This window comes from Chlorocebus sabaeus, chromosome 15 (genome assembly GCF_047675955.1).
Source record: "Chlorocebus sabaeus isolate Y175 chromosome 15, mChlSab1.0.hap1, whole genome shotgun sequence".
NCBI classification, from domain to species: domain Eukaryota; kingdom Metazoa; phylum Chordata; class Mammalia; order Primates; family Cercopithecidae; genus Chlorocebus; species Chlorocebus sabaeus.
The window spans coordinates 54,956,179-54,971,075 of NC_132918.1; the positions used below are offsets into that span (position 1 = coordinate 54,956,179).

Below are 14,897 nucleotides of genomic sequence, written 5' to 3' on the forward strand. Positions count from 1 at the left end.
CAAAAATAAAGAGGAAGTCAATTTCTTGCTGTTTGCTGATGATATGATTATTTACCCAGAAGATCCTAAAAACTCCTCCAGAAAACTCCTGAAACTGATAAAATAATTCAGCAAAGTTTTCAAATACACAATTAATGTACACAAATCAGTAGCTCTTCTATACAACAACAGTGAACAAGCTGAGTATCAAATCAAAAGCTCGATCCCTTTTACAACAGCTGCAAAAAAAACAACAAACAAACAAACAAAACATACTTAGCAATACACCTAACCAAGGGGGTGAAAGAGCTCTACAAGGAAAACTACAAACCACTGCTGAAAGAAATCACAGATGACACAAACAAATGGAAACACATACCATGCTCATGGATGGGTAGAATCAATATTGTGAAAATGACCATTCTGCCAAAAGCAATCTACAGACTCAATGCAATTCCCATCACAATTCCTATCCAAATACCACCAACGTTCTTCACAGAATTAGAAAAAAACTATTCTAAAATTCATATGGAACCAAAAAAGAGCCCGCATGGCCAATGCAAGACTAGGAAAAAAGAATAAATCTGGAGGCATCACATTACCTGATTTCAAACTATACTATAAACCACAGTCATCAAAACAGCATGGTACTGTTACAAAAATAGGCACATAGACAGTGGAAAAGAATAGAGAACCCAGAGATAAAGCCAAATACAGCCAACTGATCTTTGACAAAGTAAACAAAAACACAAAGTAGGGAAAGCATACCTTTTTCAACAAATGGTGCTGGGATAATCAGCTAGTCACATGTAGGAGAATGAAACTGGATCCTCATCTGTCACCTTTTACAAAAATCAACTCAAGATGGATTAAGGACTTAAATCTAAGACCTGAAACTATAAAAATTCTAGAAGATAACACTGGGAAAACCCTTCTAGACATTGGCTTGGACAAAGATTTCATGACGAAGAACCCAAAAGCAAATGTAATAAAAACAAAGATAAATTGCTAGGACTTAAAGAGGTTTTGCACGGTGAAAGGAACAGTCAGCAAGTAAACAGACAACCCACAGAGTGGGAAAAAGTCTTCACGATCTATACATCTGACAAAGGACTAATATCCAGAATCTACAATGAACTCATATCAACAAGAAAAAAAAATCCCATCAAAAAGTGGGCTAATGACATGAATAGACAATTCTCAAAAGAAGATACACAAATGGCCAACAAACATATAAAAAATGCTCAATGTCACTAATGATCAGGGAAACGCAAATCAAAACCACAATGCGATACCACCTTACCCCTGCAAAACAAAACAAAACAAAACAAAAAACCCAAAACCAAACAAAAAAACCAGTAGATGTTGGCACGGCTGCAGTGAAGAGGGAACACTTCCACACTGCTGGTGGGAATGTAAACTAGTACAACCACAACGGAAAATAGTGTGGAGATTCTTTAAAGAACTAAAAGTAGAACTACCATTTGATCCAGCAATCCCACTACTGGGTATCTACTCAGAGGAAAAGAAGTCACTGTAAAAAAAGATATTTGTACATGTATGTTTATAGCAGCACAATTCGCAATTGCAAAAACATGGAACCAACCCAATGCTCATCAATCAACAAATGGATATACAAACTGTGCTCTGTGTGTGTGTGTGTGTGTGTGTGTGTGTGTGTGTGTATACGATGGAATACTACTCAGCCATAAAAAGGAATGAATTAATGGCATTCACAGTGACCAGGATGAGACTGGAGACTATTTCATGTGGAGTAACTCAGGAATGGAAAACCAAACATCATATGTTCTCACTCAAAAGTGGGAGTGAAGCTATGAGGATGCAAAGGCATAAGAATGACACAATGGACCTTGGGGACTAAGGGGGAAAGGGTAGGAAGGGGTGAGGGATAAAACACTACAAATAGGGTGCATGGTATACTGCCTGGGTGATGGGTGCACACAATCTCACAAATCACGACTAAATAAGTTACTCATGTAACCAAACACCACCTGTTTCCCAACAAACCATGGATATAACATTAGAAAAAAAGAGAATTAGCTAACTGGAAGCATGATTAAATCAACTTTTAAATAAACGGTTTTAAGAATAAAGAGGCAAAAAAAATACAAACTGACACACACATGATTATATTTTCAGGTAATTATATACGCATCCCCCTCAACTTCCCAGGTAATTATATACACATCCCCGCCCCCAACTTTTTATTGAGACAGGGTCTCACTCTGTCACCAGGCTGGAGGGTGGTGGTGTGATCATGGCTCACTGCAGCCTCAGCCTCCTGGGCTCAGTCTCCAATCCTCCTGCCTCAGTCTCCTGAGTAGCCAGGACCACAGGCACATGTCACTACACCCAGGTAATTTTTAAAAATTATTATCTGTAGAGATGGGGTCTCACTATGTTGCCCAGGCTGGTCTTGAACTCCCAGGCTCAAGCGATCCTCCTGCCTCAACCTCCCAAAGTCCTGGGATTATAGGCATGAGTTACTGTGCCTGCCCACGCATCCTCATTTTATAAAAATGCAACATTGGTTTTAACTTTTTAAAGGTATGTGCAGTTTACTTTGCTACCTGAGCTGACAATTAAGATCTAAAAGCAATGAACAAGAAGGCTTGGTGCCCATGAATAGAATTTAGGGCTATAATTAAGTATAATTCAAACAAGTTAATCAGACATATATATGTATAATCGCTATTGCACCACATGATTATTAGGTATAAGAAGCAAACTGTTATGTAAACGACGGTTACTATGGCTAAATAAATTAGTTTTCTATCTTTTTAAACTTCTCCATGTTATCTGTCAGTTTCAACACTGCTATTTTTTTCTGATGCCACATACAGACTGATTCTCACTGCACATAAATGGCAAAGTCGTTCCTCTGGCTCCCCACCTTCCAGAGACCTCTACCCTGCCTTGACTATATTCTTTTCGACACCTCCCTTGAGCACTGTGGAGTCTTTAGGCTTTCTGCTCTCCTCTCACTGAATCTGTGGAGTGCTAGCGGGGCCCTGAGCCACAGAGCAAGGCAGGGTTACCATGGCACAGGAATGGGAGGCCAGACCATAAAGGATGTGGAGACAGAGCAGTACAAAGACACAGGAGAATGGGCTCCTCAGTCAGCAGTTGGGAATATTCAGAGGAAGAACGGCTCTCCAGACATGATGACCTCAGCACTGTACCAGGGAATTACTATGCTCTAATCTGGAAAGTTTCTCTTTGTCTGCTTACCTGAAGCAATCCATGAAACCTTCTGTCTCTTTCACACAAATTGCTCTCATGTTAGAAACACCCTGTTGGTGTCCCAGCACTTTGGGAGGTCGAGGTGGGTGGATCACCTGAGGTCGGAAGTTCGAGATCAGCCTGACCAACATGGAGAAACCCCATCTCTACTAAAAATACAAAAATTAGCCAGGTGTGGTGGTGTACGCCTGCGGAATTCCAGCTACTCGGGAGGCTGAGGCAGGAGAATCACTTGAACCTGGGAGGCAGAGGTTGTGGTGTGCCAAGATAGTGCCATTGCACTCCAGCCTGGGCAACAAGAGCGAAACTCTGTCTCAAAAAAAAAAAAAAAAAAAAAAAGGAAACATCCTGTTGGCATTTATGTAGTTACCATATTACCTCCAAATGCAAATTTCATTCACTCTTGCTAAATTTTATCTTTTGGACTTACAGCCATAGTTCCAGCCCATTCAGAAATTTTATCATCAGGGTTCTGTCATCTAATGTAGTAGCCACCTCTAAAAGAATTGGGTAAGAAAATCCTGAATGCCCTTAAAGAACTTGTAATATATTTGTGCGGCTATTAACTGGAAGTTAGTTACTGTTACCACATGTCCAGGGAGATGACATATGCAGAAACAGCACCACGCTAGAAGTTAGACAACTTGCCTCCCAGCATGAACTAGCTCTGTGACTTCAGATAAGTATTTGTAGAACTGCAGTTCCCTCACAAGTAAAATGGAATGGAAACAGATAAGTTCTTATTTCTGGAATGAGTTTGTTTTTCATTAAAAGCATCTAGGGGATCAACAAGCAATTTTTAAGAAGGAGGGATGAAGAAAGAGAAGAAAGAATTCCTTTTCATTTCCTTTAAAATCACTCTAGTTACATGTCATTTAATAGCAATGACAAATGCTTTGTGAGGTCAGAGGTAGGGCAGGGCATGATAAGTGAGGGTTCAGGGACTTCTCCAATAATACACAATGGAAGATAGGTCTTCAACAAAGTGGATGCTGAGGAGGTTGGCAAGAGGGGAAGCCCACTCTGGAGGGAGAACTCTGAGAGCTCAAATGCAGAGGTGTGCCTATAAAGAGGGTCATGATTATACAGGAAAGTTTTAGGCAGGTTTGGAAAAAAAGACTCTGGGGCCAGGCTGTGGAAGCCACGGAATGCCAGGAAGAGAAGTTTGAGGTTTATCCTGAAGAATGGTAGTTTTCCAACTTTTTAACATTACTCCTGAAAGCAGGGGAACCCTTCTCAGTGGAAGTGTGCATGGGCTCTTAGGTTTTCCTACTTGCCTCCATGCAGCCCTTAGCCTACTAAACCCCTTTGCCTCTTGAAGCACAGTCTAAAACTACTGTTAAAGCCTGAAGTGTGACCTGACTCTTCAATATTCATGCATAATAAAAATAAAGCCCAAACAAAACAAAGCACTGCTATAGAGGGTGGGAATTCCTGAATATTGCTAAATTGGGAAATGGTATAATCAAATATAATCTGATGGCTATGCTAAGTATTAACTGTTCTGGCCAGAGGCATAGAATCAAGTCAGAGGAGTCCTGATATTAGAGGGATAAGATTTTAACTCAGAAGCAGTTGGATATATTTGAAAGTTCCAAAGACTTGCTTCCTATTGTCAAATCCATTTATTTCTGGTTAAAATGACTGTATTGAGATGGCCTACTGCTTCCTTGTCTGGCATTAGGGCAGTTATGATCAATGGGTGGGACTAAAAATCAGATTCCTATTCAGCACAAGGAAAAATTTTCTAACCATCAAGTATTTAACAATGGACCAGGCTGTCTGGCAAAGTAGAGCTTTTAGTGTCTGAAAGCATTCAAGCAGAGAATGAATTTATGAATTGGTGGTGTCTTGGAAGGGATTCTTATATTAAATAGGAAGTTGAAATGGAAGACCACTATGGAAGAAAAAAAAAAAACAACTCCATGCATGCTTCAAAACAGGGCAAAGAGGCAGTGAAGAGTGGGGGATCAGGGTTTCTAGAGAAGGGGAGATTATAAATCATTTAGTAGTTACATTACCTTTGCAATTTTCCCCATTTCGTAAATGTCTGCTTTCTGATCTTCAATATCCATGAAAGCAGTTTCAATTCTGCTTAGAGTCTGTTCATGATTACTGCAGGTATCTGGGAGTCCTTCAGGGAAGTAGAATCGTGGAATGTTTATGGACAATGGTGCATTCACAACATTATTCACATGGGGAACCGGGGAGAGAGGTTGGGGACTACTTGGAGAGGTGGCTGGAGGTGGGAGTGGTGTTCCAGGTTTCTTTTCTGGTTTATTTTGAATCTAAAAGAAAAATAAGATTATGAGACACAAAAAATTTAAACAGCATTCATTTACTGAAAATCCTCACGAGCAATGTAAGAAACCACAATCAGAGACAGGAGAGATTAAGGACTTCATGTACTCTAAAGGGTGGTAAGCATGTTTCTAGGGAATGCTTATCTGCACTAAATTAATTAATTAATTAACATCTGCCAGTACTCAAGTTTACATAGATTTATGTTTAAAAAAATACATAGGTTTCTCCATCAGCTATTTGGCAGACATTTCAAAAGAATCAAAGAGCAATGTTAGTTGATATATTAAGAATCTCGAGGTGTATTCTCACTCTGTTGGAACTGGATTAATACATTCTTTCTGAAGACAGTTCTTGGTCTTTCTGTGACTTTTACCTCTCCTTCAACAGGCAAAAACAAGTTCCTTTTAAATACATATATCCAAAAAGTATTTGGGGAAGGGGCTCTTTTTACCTTCTCTAGTTTGACTTTGCTGAGGCAGAATCACTGCCAGCCCCTGATGCTGAGAAAATCTCTGTTAAGAAAATTAAAGCATTTTAATTCTGAAATGTCCCCTACCTGGCTGATTTATTTGCCACTAGGGCCACGCCATTTTCTGCAAGATACACATTTATCTTATTTGTGGTTTGCTCCAATAGGCAAAAACCATGGTCATTAATTTCATCACAACCAAACTCCCTTTACAGTTTAATAACTCATTTAGTTTATATTCTTCTTCTTTTAAAAAAATGATTTGAGGTGGCATACTATAAAGAGACATTAGAAAGGTCAGTAAAGAGTGGCGGGGAGGCAATGAGGAAACTGAGATTGCCCATGATTTAGGAAAAAGGGAGGGGAGGTACACCATTATTCAGGTAGAAATTTATCTTACCAATAAAGACTAAATTTACTTCTGAGATTCTTATCAGAAAAAGCAAAAACGATTCCATTAGAATTTTCATAGTTCTAATTTCTACTCTTAATTAATGGCCAGACTATAAAGGTTCATGAGCATGGTACTGTATTAGACGTTACATAAAGTATGAAAGATGAATATAACTGTTGACTAGCTAAATATATTTTATAGGTATTATGAACACCAAGTATTATTCAAATGTTCTTCCTTAAATTACCCTAATGCCATCTCTAAAGTTTGAACAATGATATATCTGTAAGAAGTAGATCTATCATATTTCTTCTTAACATATAGGTTTATAATATAATTTTAAACTTCAGTATAAAAATCTTAGCTACCCTTAAAAATGAGTTTTATAAAGAGATAAGATTTATTCATATAAATATATGAAAACGGTTACATCTCCTATTTTTGTCATAATAGCCCAATTTCCCTGTATTAATATCTGACATTAATACACAGAATGGAGTCTGCCCATATATTTAAGGCTATTAGGGATATGAAGGCCAGTTGTCACACCATGCCTTTGCTACAGTTATCAGGATGTTACCCGTATAAAGCAATAGTCAAGGAAGAAACAGAACAAAGGGAAGTGATGCCAATGAAACATGAAAAGCTTAAAACACTGATGGCTTACTAGTCTGTGACCTCAAAATGGTTACTTAACCTTTTAGAATTTCAATAATAAAACAGAAATTACAATGTCTACTTCTTAGAAGGCTGTTGTGAGATTAAAGGAAATTGTAAGATGTAATATAGGTAAAAGGTTCAGAACAGTGCTGGGCAGAGATCTATCTATCATGTAAGAAAATGAATGACAATACCAAAGGATGAGATTCTCAAAAAAATTAGATGAAGCATAATTGGGCATAATCCTTCAGATTCAATAATAAAATAATCATTTACATATGTAAAGCAATTTGAAGTTTATAAACCAGTTTTGAGTTAACAAATTGACAATCCATTTTAAGTCAACATTTCTCTCTGCCTCAATGCTAAATCTGTAAATATTACATAGTCCCAGAAGTCAATAAGTTATTATTATTGTTCAGAGTGTTCTTAAAATTCTAAAGTAAGGCACAGAATTCTTCAGGGGCTTTACCTAGACCATTTATATTAGTGTCATTCCTTTCCATTATTCTATGCTGAAAGAGATTTGTGAGGTTCAGGTGTACAATCACCAATGTTTTCTGTGGTGTGACATCTACGGCAGTTATGCCCATAGAATTAAGACCACTGGTGCCAGTAGGGATGAAACCTGAGAGTCTCATGAATACACACTAGTGGGAAAGGTTTAGAGCAAGGTCTTCAATGTTAACTCTCTGCTTTTGCTTTGACAGAAATAAGTGATACTCAACACTGGCTGCCAAAGATTTTATTTGAATGGGAAAATATCTCATTATAAAATATTCTGTTCTGCTTTTCTTAGTGTACTTAACACAGAGCAATTCACTGATAGGCAACTATTTATTAATTCACTGGTCAATTCTGTATTTAATAAAACTGATGTTAATATTTAAAAGGAAAATAACACTAAAATAATGCATTTATTTTGAGCTTTTGGGTACTCAATTTACTTTCCATTGAGTTCTACAGGAGACATATAATTTAAACCTTAAAGTAGCTGAATAAAACTGGTTGTTTACAAACATTATGGAAGAAAACCTAGTAATATAAATTCTGCCAAATTTATTGGCAAGTTTAGCATCTGCTCACTTTGGATACAGTGGTTTCAGTCTAGTCTAGGAGCAGCATTAGAATATAATTAGCTGGGTAAAGTATTTCAATTCTCCATTTCAGTCCTTTGCTATAAACACAGTATCACTTAGATATTCATTCAGAATAGTTTCCTTGTGCTATTACGTCACTGTAGCATTTCCAATATTTGATCATTTTTGACCTACAAAAAAAGCAATTTCATATTTACCCAAATAATTTGAGATTATTCTGGGTCAGAATAACCATAAAACTATGGTTTCTTGCCGGATTTTGGATGACCAGCATTTGTACAGTCCTTGATTTATATTGTAGTCAATGTTAGGCACGTGTTTGGTGAAACACTGCCATAGATTTTAAGCAAGCAAGTAGGGACTCTGCAAAATACTCATCATAGGCAGAAACGACTCAATTGCACAGCCTGCTTAGGGAAGACATTTTTTCACAATCTAGAAGTAACCACCATTCTTTGCTATCTACATACATTACGACACACACATACACAATTGTCTATATAGACAAATATGTCTTGTTTTTAAAAAAGATTACCAGGATTAACACACTTCTTAAACAAACATTTGTTACAGAGGTGTATGCATGCTAATATATAATCTATTGATTCAAAGTGCAAACAAGGCTTTTAATACAGAAATTCTAGTTTCTCAAGGATATTTCTATTAAAAATTCCAGTAATTTTCTAGCTAAATTGTAAAACGTTCGTTAAGTTGTATTTGTTGTCTCTAAAACTGGATTCCTTCTCCACAAGAGAAAAATGTGAGTACTGTACTCCAGGTCCAAAAGGTCTATTTTTAAACCTGTTGGAATCCCTCTGCAAATAGCTTTCTGCAAATAGCTGAATAGAGGACACACATTAATTCCTTGATCTAATATCAAGATACAAGGGAGCTGTAAAATTATTTGTGAGTTAGTTCACTGGATGGTTTTATTAGTAATAAAAATATTTAAAAAAAAAAAAACACCCAAATTTCAAACCTGTGTCTGCTGAAATGACTTCAGCCGCTTCTTAAACCGTGAAGGGAGAACAAAATCACAGCCCCTTGCCAGGAAAGCTAGCTCTCCCCTTAAATCCGGGTCCCTTCGTAGAGATGTTTCCTTGATCATCATCTTTGAAAAGTGAATGTTTACTTCGCAACTGTCCAGCACACTTCTGAAGATAATCAGATTTAGCAAGTTGTCAATCTTGTCAGGTAGGAAGATTTTTTTCTTCTTATCTCCCAAAGAAATGAAATTCAAGCATTGTGCTCTCCCAGCCTCCACGGACCACAATCTATGCTTGTCCTGACATGCAGCTGGTTCCCAAATACAGTCTGTGGCTCCCAATACCTGTTCATAATTTTCAAGTTATAAACACAGCCTGCAACGGGCCTGTTGCTCCTTGTTGGAAGCTTTATGTCAAATTGACCTGCACATGTTGAGAATATGGAGCCTTCTGGGAAAGGAAGCACCCACTACTCTGTGTACCAAAGTTAGAAACATTACAGCTGGACCTAAAAATAGTACCTTCTCAGATAATGCTAACTTCTTAAACTCAGAGTATGTGAGGTGTCAATCCACATAAAGCAGTTTCTTTTCAAACTAGAAGAAAAAGAGCATGTAGAACATTTTCAGCTTTTTCTCTTTAATATTTTATAAAAAAAAAGAACAGGATGCTGAACTTTGAATTTGAAACTATTATTTTAAGAATAGTTTTTTATTTTTTATTCGAAGCAAAGTAAATATCCAAAACTCTCCAGATCTCTCCCAGTCAAAATAAGAAGAAAAACAGAAACTTTCATTCTCAAATGGGAATTTACAAAAAGATCTGTTGATCTCAGATTTAACATTTTTTAAAGAAAAAGACTATCTTAGTTATCAAACATTTTCTTGAACTGATTATGAACATACTGAAAATTCATTCTCAGAAGTATTGGTTAAGAAAGTAGAACAACTGAATGCCATAGAAAATAAGTTTCAGATACATATAAGCAAGTCAAATGTGGCTAAAACAAAAAGGACAGAAAAGATGATCAAACAGCAATGACACAGTACATACTGAATTTGTAAGATTTCTTCCTTTGAGAAGCTTTAAAGAAATCAGTTAAGATTTTAAAAATACCTATTATTTCATCATATATTAAATATCTGCCTCATATAGTTATTTGTAAGTGAATCATAAAGTAAAGTCATCCTTTGGTAACTGTGGGGGATTGGTTCCAGGACCCCCCACGGACCAAAATCCATGGCTGCTCAAGTCTCTTATATAAAACGTGTAATATTTGCATACAACCTACTCACATTCTCCCATATACTTTAAAGCATCTCTAGATTACTTGTAATACCTAATACAAGTCTTAAGTAAATAGCTGTTATACTCCATTGTTTAGGAAATAATGACAAGAAAAAAAAAGTCTATACATATCCAATACAAATGCAACCATATTTTTCCCCCAAATATTTTCCAACTAGATGCAGAACCCATTGATACAGAGGGTTGACTGTTTTCTCTCACATTTAATATTTAGATTTCAATATTTATTTTCAATCAACCACATCAATCAACATTTCCCATGTCTAGAAAATATACACCAAATATTATTAAAACAAACAAACAAAAGAACAGCTTACAACCCTCTTTTACTGAACCTTTGTCTAATTTAGTGGAAATTAAATTATTTGGTTTTCCACTGTTTCCTACAAATTTAAGTCTGCTTTTTCCCACTGATTTCTTTTCAAGACATTGACAACTCTTTATAATGTATACATTAGGCTTATATGTCTAAAGCTGTGTTTTAAAGAATTTCTTTTAAGTGGCAGAGTCTTCTGTTCACATCAAATTTTATCTGAAAGCTTTTGATATGTACTATGATTGAAAGAGGATTACAACTGAAAACCACTGGTCTTATGCTTCACTGGTCTTATGCTTCATCCTGAGCCTTTCCTTATTTTCTCAATTTTCTCTCTCACTGGGCTTCCATGTTAATTCTTTGAGGCGGGTGGATTTCCCAAATTTTTCCCTTACATTCCCGACTAGAATACTCTTTTTCTCCCTCATTATTTATCTCCTAAATAAAATGTCAAAAAGGTATGTAGGAATGCAACTAGGCCTTTAGACTTACAATTTAATGCTTATTCTATTAAACCACACTTTAAGTTATATTTCCTCTCCTTCCCAACACCAACCTGTGGCTTTAGGTGAGCAGGTTCATTCCTTTCCTGAGAATGCTCCCTTTCCTCAAATTATACATTCTAATCATCTTTCAAGATCCAACTCAAAATTTAACTATTTCATGAAGGCTTCCTGATTACTTAAGTCCCCTTACTGTAATTCTTAACTTTATATATACAGCACTTAGTGAAATACTATATAACCTCTCTCAAATGACCTCCACTTAACATATTATCTTATTCAGCCAATGCTCTCCATTTCTCCTGTGAAACAGAGCAACTAATGCCCATCACACATGGATTTGTGGCTAATAGCTTCTCTTACACTCTCATATTTCTTACCTTACTAGTTGGGTTGTGTGCTAAGAGTCAGCTGCATTTGTCCTCAGTCTGTTTATGCTGGTTGTACTTTTCACAGTAACTACTCAATTCAATTACATGAACTGACAAAATATAAGTGTGGAAAAGAAAAGTTGTTCTAAAATGTAAAAAAACCCTAAGTTTTAGTAAAAGTAAACTACTAAAAAGATTTTGCTGTTAAAATTAGGCAAGGGTGGGATGAAAGAGAAAACTCACTAAAGTTTAGAAGGTGTCTACATTCAAACTGCTTTACTATTACGTTCTCTCTCTAAAGAAACTAAAACCACTAATCAGACAACAAACATATTATGAGTGTGATTTATCAAAGAAATATGTCACAGAACTCTAATTATGTATGAGACTCATTCTCAGAGAAAAGGCTTTGACCCTGTATCAAAAGACATCAGAATAAATTAATGCCTGAGTTCAAATGTTTCTATACACATTTTATAGTACACACACACATATAGTTTATGATTCCCTACTATCAAACTCAATCATGTTCAGGTAAAAGGGCTTCTACTGTAATATTTTATAACTTGATCATTATTTTCCAGTAGTGTCTAAACTCTTGAGGATAAGAATTTAGATTTTAATTTTATAGTCATTCAATTACTCAGCAAATATTTTTATATATAATCACGTATATGCCAGACACTTTGCTGGATATGAAGCTAGAGAGATGATAAAGATGTGGCCTCTTCTTTTTCTTACTGCACTTTCTAGTACAATGTTGGTTTGGAGCAAACAAAGGACAAGAAATACTTTCATTTAATTGACTTCCTATAAATCTGCTAAGTTTCAAAGTCAGAACAGTGGTTAAAAGCCTGCCCTGTTATTATACTCTTAAGCAAGAAAATATTTCTTCATGTCTTTTGATGAAGAAATAATCTGTAAGTTTTGATATATCAAAATGTTTTCCAAAAAATTCAGAGAGGCAAAAAGACCAGGACTACTAAAGGGCTTAGAAAAGAACTGGTCTGTGGCAATGAGTTATTGACAGAGGAAGACTAGCATGAAGTTGGTTTATTTGCTTTTTACTTATTTACTTCTGTTTGAATGGAAGTATTAATATATATGCTTGGTTTCTGAAAGGATCTGAGAACACGAATTAGTTTCAAGGAGTTCATGACAACTGGAATATAGCACCAAAGAACATGGTTTTTACAGTGACCTTTTCTAGGAAAAGATCAAATATAGGGGAATTTCACTACAGAGAAATAAATGATCTGTGATCTACTCTCTTCTCTCTCTGCTTTGATCACAAGGGAATGTACAATCCATGGTGCTGGGAATTGTAAGAGAAAAGCTGTTTTGGGGTGAGAGGTTTCTCCTGCAGGAACTAACCAGAATTGAGGAAAAATAGAGACTCATAAACACTTAGGTTATCAATTGTTTGGGCACATGGAAAATTAGGAGCTGTGTGCAGTTACAATGGAAAGAGCCATTGTAAAAGTTTTCCGAATGTCTTTCTGGAATAAGCTAAAAAACCTTTTCTCCTGCTCCCTGCAGCATATAATTAAGTTCGTCCTAACAAGCTAGCTGATTACCACCAGTAGGCACTTCCTGCACAGCTGCCTGCATCTCCTCTTGGCCTGCAGATCACTCATGAACTTTGCCTGTCTGAAGACACAGGCAGTCCTATCTGGACCATGTGCTCAATCTGAGTCTTCAGGATGACAACGATAAGAGAGCTTCAGTAGGCAAGAAACTGGTGCTCTCTGCTGTGGGGGTGACTGGAACACATCAGTTGTTAATTCGAGATCCAGCTGTCTTGGTCTGGGGTTCCTTTCCTGCCTTACCATTCCATGTATCTTTCTCCAGAACAAGTATGCTTGGGCAAAGGAGACAGCCTTTCTCAAAAAGAACCAGGTAGGGTAGGCTGCTAGGCATGAGTTTTACAGGTTCCCTCTGGCAGAGTTATATGGAAGAGAAGTTGGCCTCTCCACTATGACCCTAAAAACGAAATTATTTTTTTCTTTTTTAGGATAACCTCTAACATCCCAAGCGAGAAAAGATGCTCCCTTACCCTATACTAAAAGGACCTACAAAACTGAGGAATAAGTTTAAAATGAGCCTGTACCCTGAAGGAAGGTGAGATTGGGTAGGAGACAGAGGAGAACAAAACTGTGAGACACGACACATTCTATATTTATAGAATTCATTCTGTTAGGCTTAGTTTGAAATTTGGGACAGATTTCTTAGAACTTTCTGAATCCCCTTACTATTCCTTGCCCTTTGCCCTTTGAAAACGAAGACAATAGTGATTTATAATATTAATTCTTTCTTTCTGGGGAAATCAGCTACATGGGATGTTTTAGGAAAAAATGGGTTGAATACACAGGATAAAGAAAATAATTTTGAACATTAGTCTGAAGAAGTCTCTTATTCTGATTTGTGTATAACTGTTAAAAAACAGTATTATATATGCAATGTGTTGTACCAAAGTAAGTCTAGCCCTTTATTTTATTTTTTTGAGATAGGGTCTTCCTCTGTTGTCCAGGCTGGAGTGCAGTGGCATGATCTTGGTTCACCACAACCTCCGCCTCCCTGGCTCAAACTATTCTCCCACATCAGCCTCCTGAGTAGCTGGGACTACAGGCGCATGGCACTGTGCCCAGCTAATTTTTGAATTTTTAGTAGAGACAGGGTTTCGCCATGTTGCCCAGGCTGGTCCTGAACTCCTGGGCTCAAGCAATCTGCCCACCTCAGCCTCTCAAAGTGCTGGGATTACAGGTGTGAGCCACTGTGCCTAGCCTAGCCCTTTATTTTATATATAAACATGTAAAAAAAAATCATTCAACAGCCTCAGCTGAATGCAGTTATGGAGACCGAGATGATAGCATCAGCTAAGGCCTTAGAGTAGGAAGGGCAGTTGGGATAACGCAGGCAGCAAAACTATAAAAATCTAAGTGACCGAAACACATAGCACAGTGAGGCCGGGAAATCAGCTCAGCTAAGTGAGGACCTGTATTGAGGTGAGTGTTAGAAGCAGGTCCAGAAAGATAAGCACAGTCACTCTGAAGTGACACCAAAGATAGAGAGTCACTCTGAAGTGACATCAAGGGATTTTGCTCAGAAGATGCTACAAAAAAAAGTTACATATCGAAGTGGAGGTCCCGGTATATCATGAGGGTGCTTCTGATTAACAAAAGCCAGCCAGCTGTTTGGAAAAATCTAAATATGTTAACAGCCTGTCTTTGTCCACACAAAAAC

General features: G+C 37.0%; 1 protein-coding gene across 8 annotated transcripts in view; it reads right to left on the bottom strand.

The window, feature by feature from the left end:
* The window catches only part of PPP2R3A (protein phosphatase 2 regulatory subunit B''alpha), a 195,511-nt gene that overhangs the window by 125,517 nt on the left and 55,097 nt on the right, over nucleotides 1-14,897 (bottom strand). For 7 of the 8 annotated variants that reach the window (XM_008009046.3, XM_038002837.2, XM_038002838.2 and 4 more), the window contains one exon: nucleotides 5,265-5,531. In XM_008009046.3, coding sequence (XP_008007237.1) covers nucleotides 5,265-5,531 — 267 coding nt within the window. Of the gene's footprint in view, nucleotides 1-5,264; nucleotides 5,532-9,149; nucleotides 9,297-14,897 lie in introns of those variants that run through there. The other variant, XM_008009049.3, reaches the window with a different exon arrangement.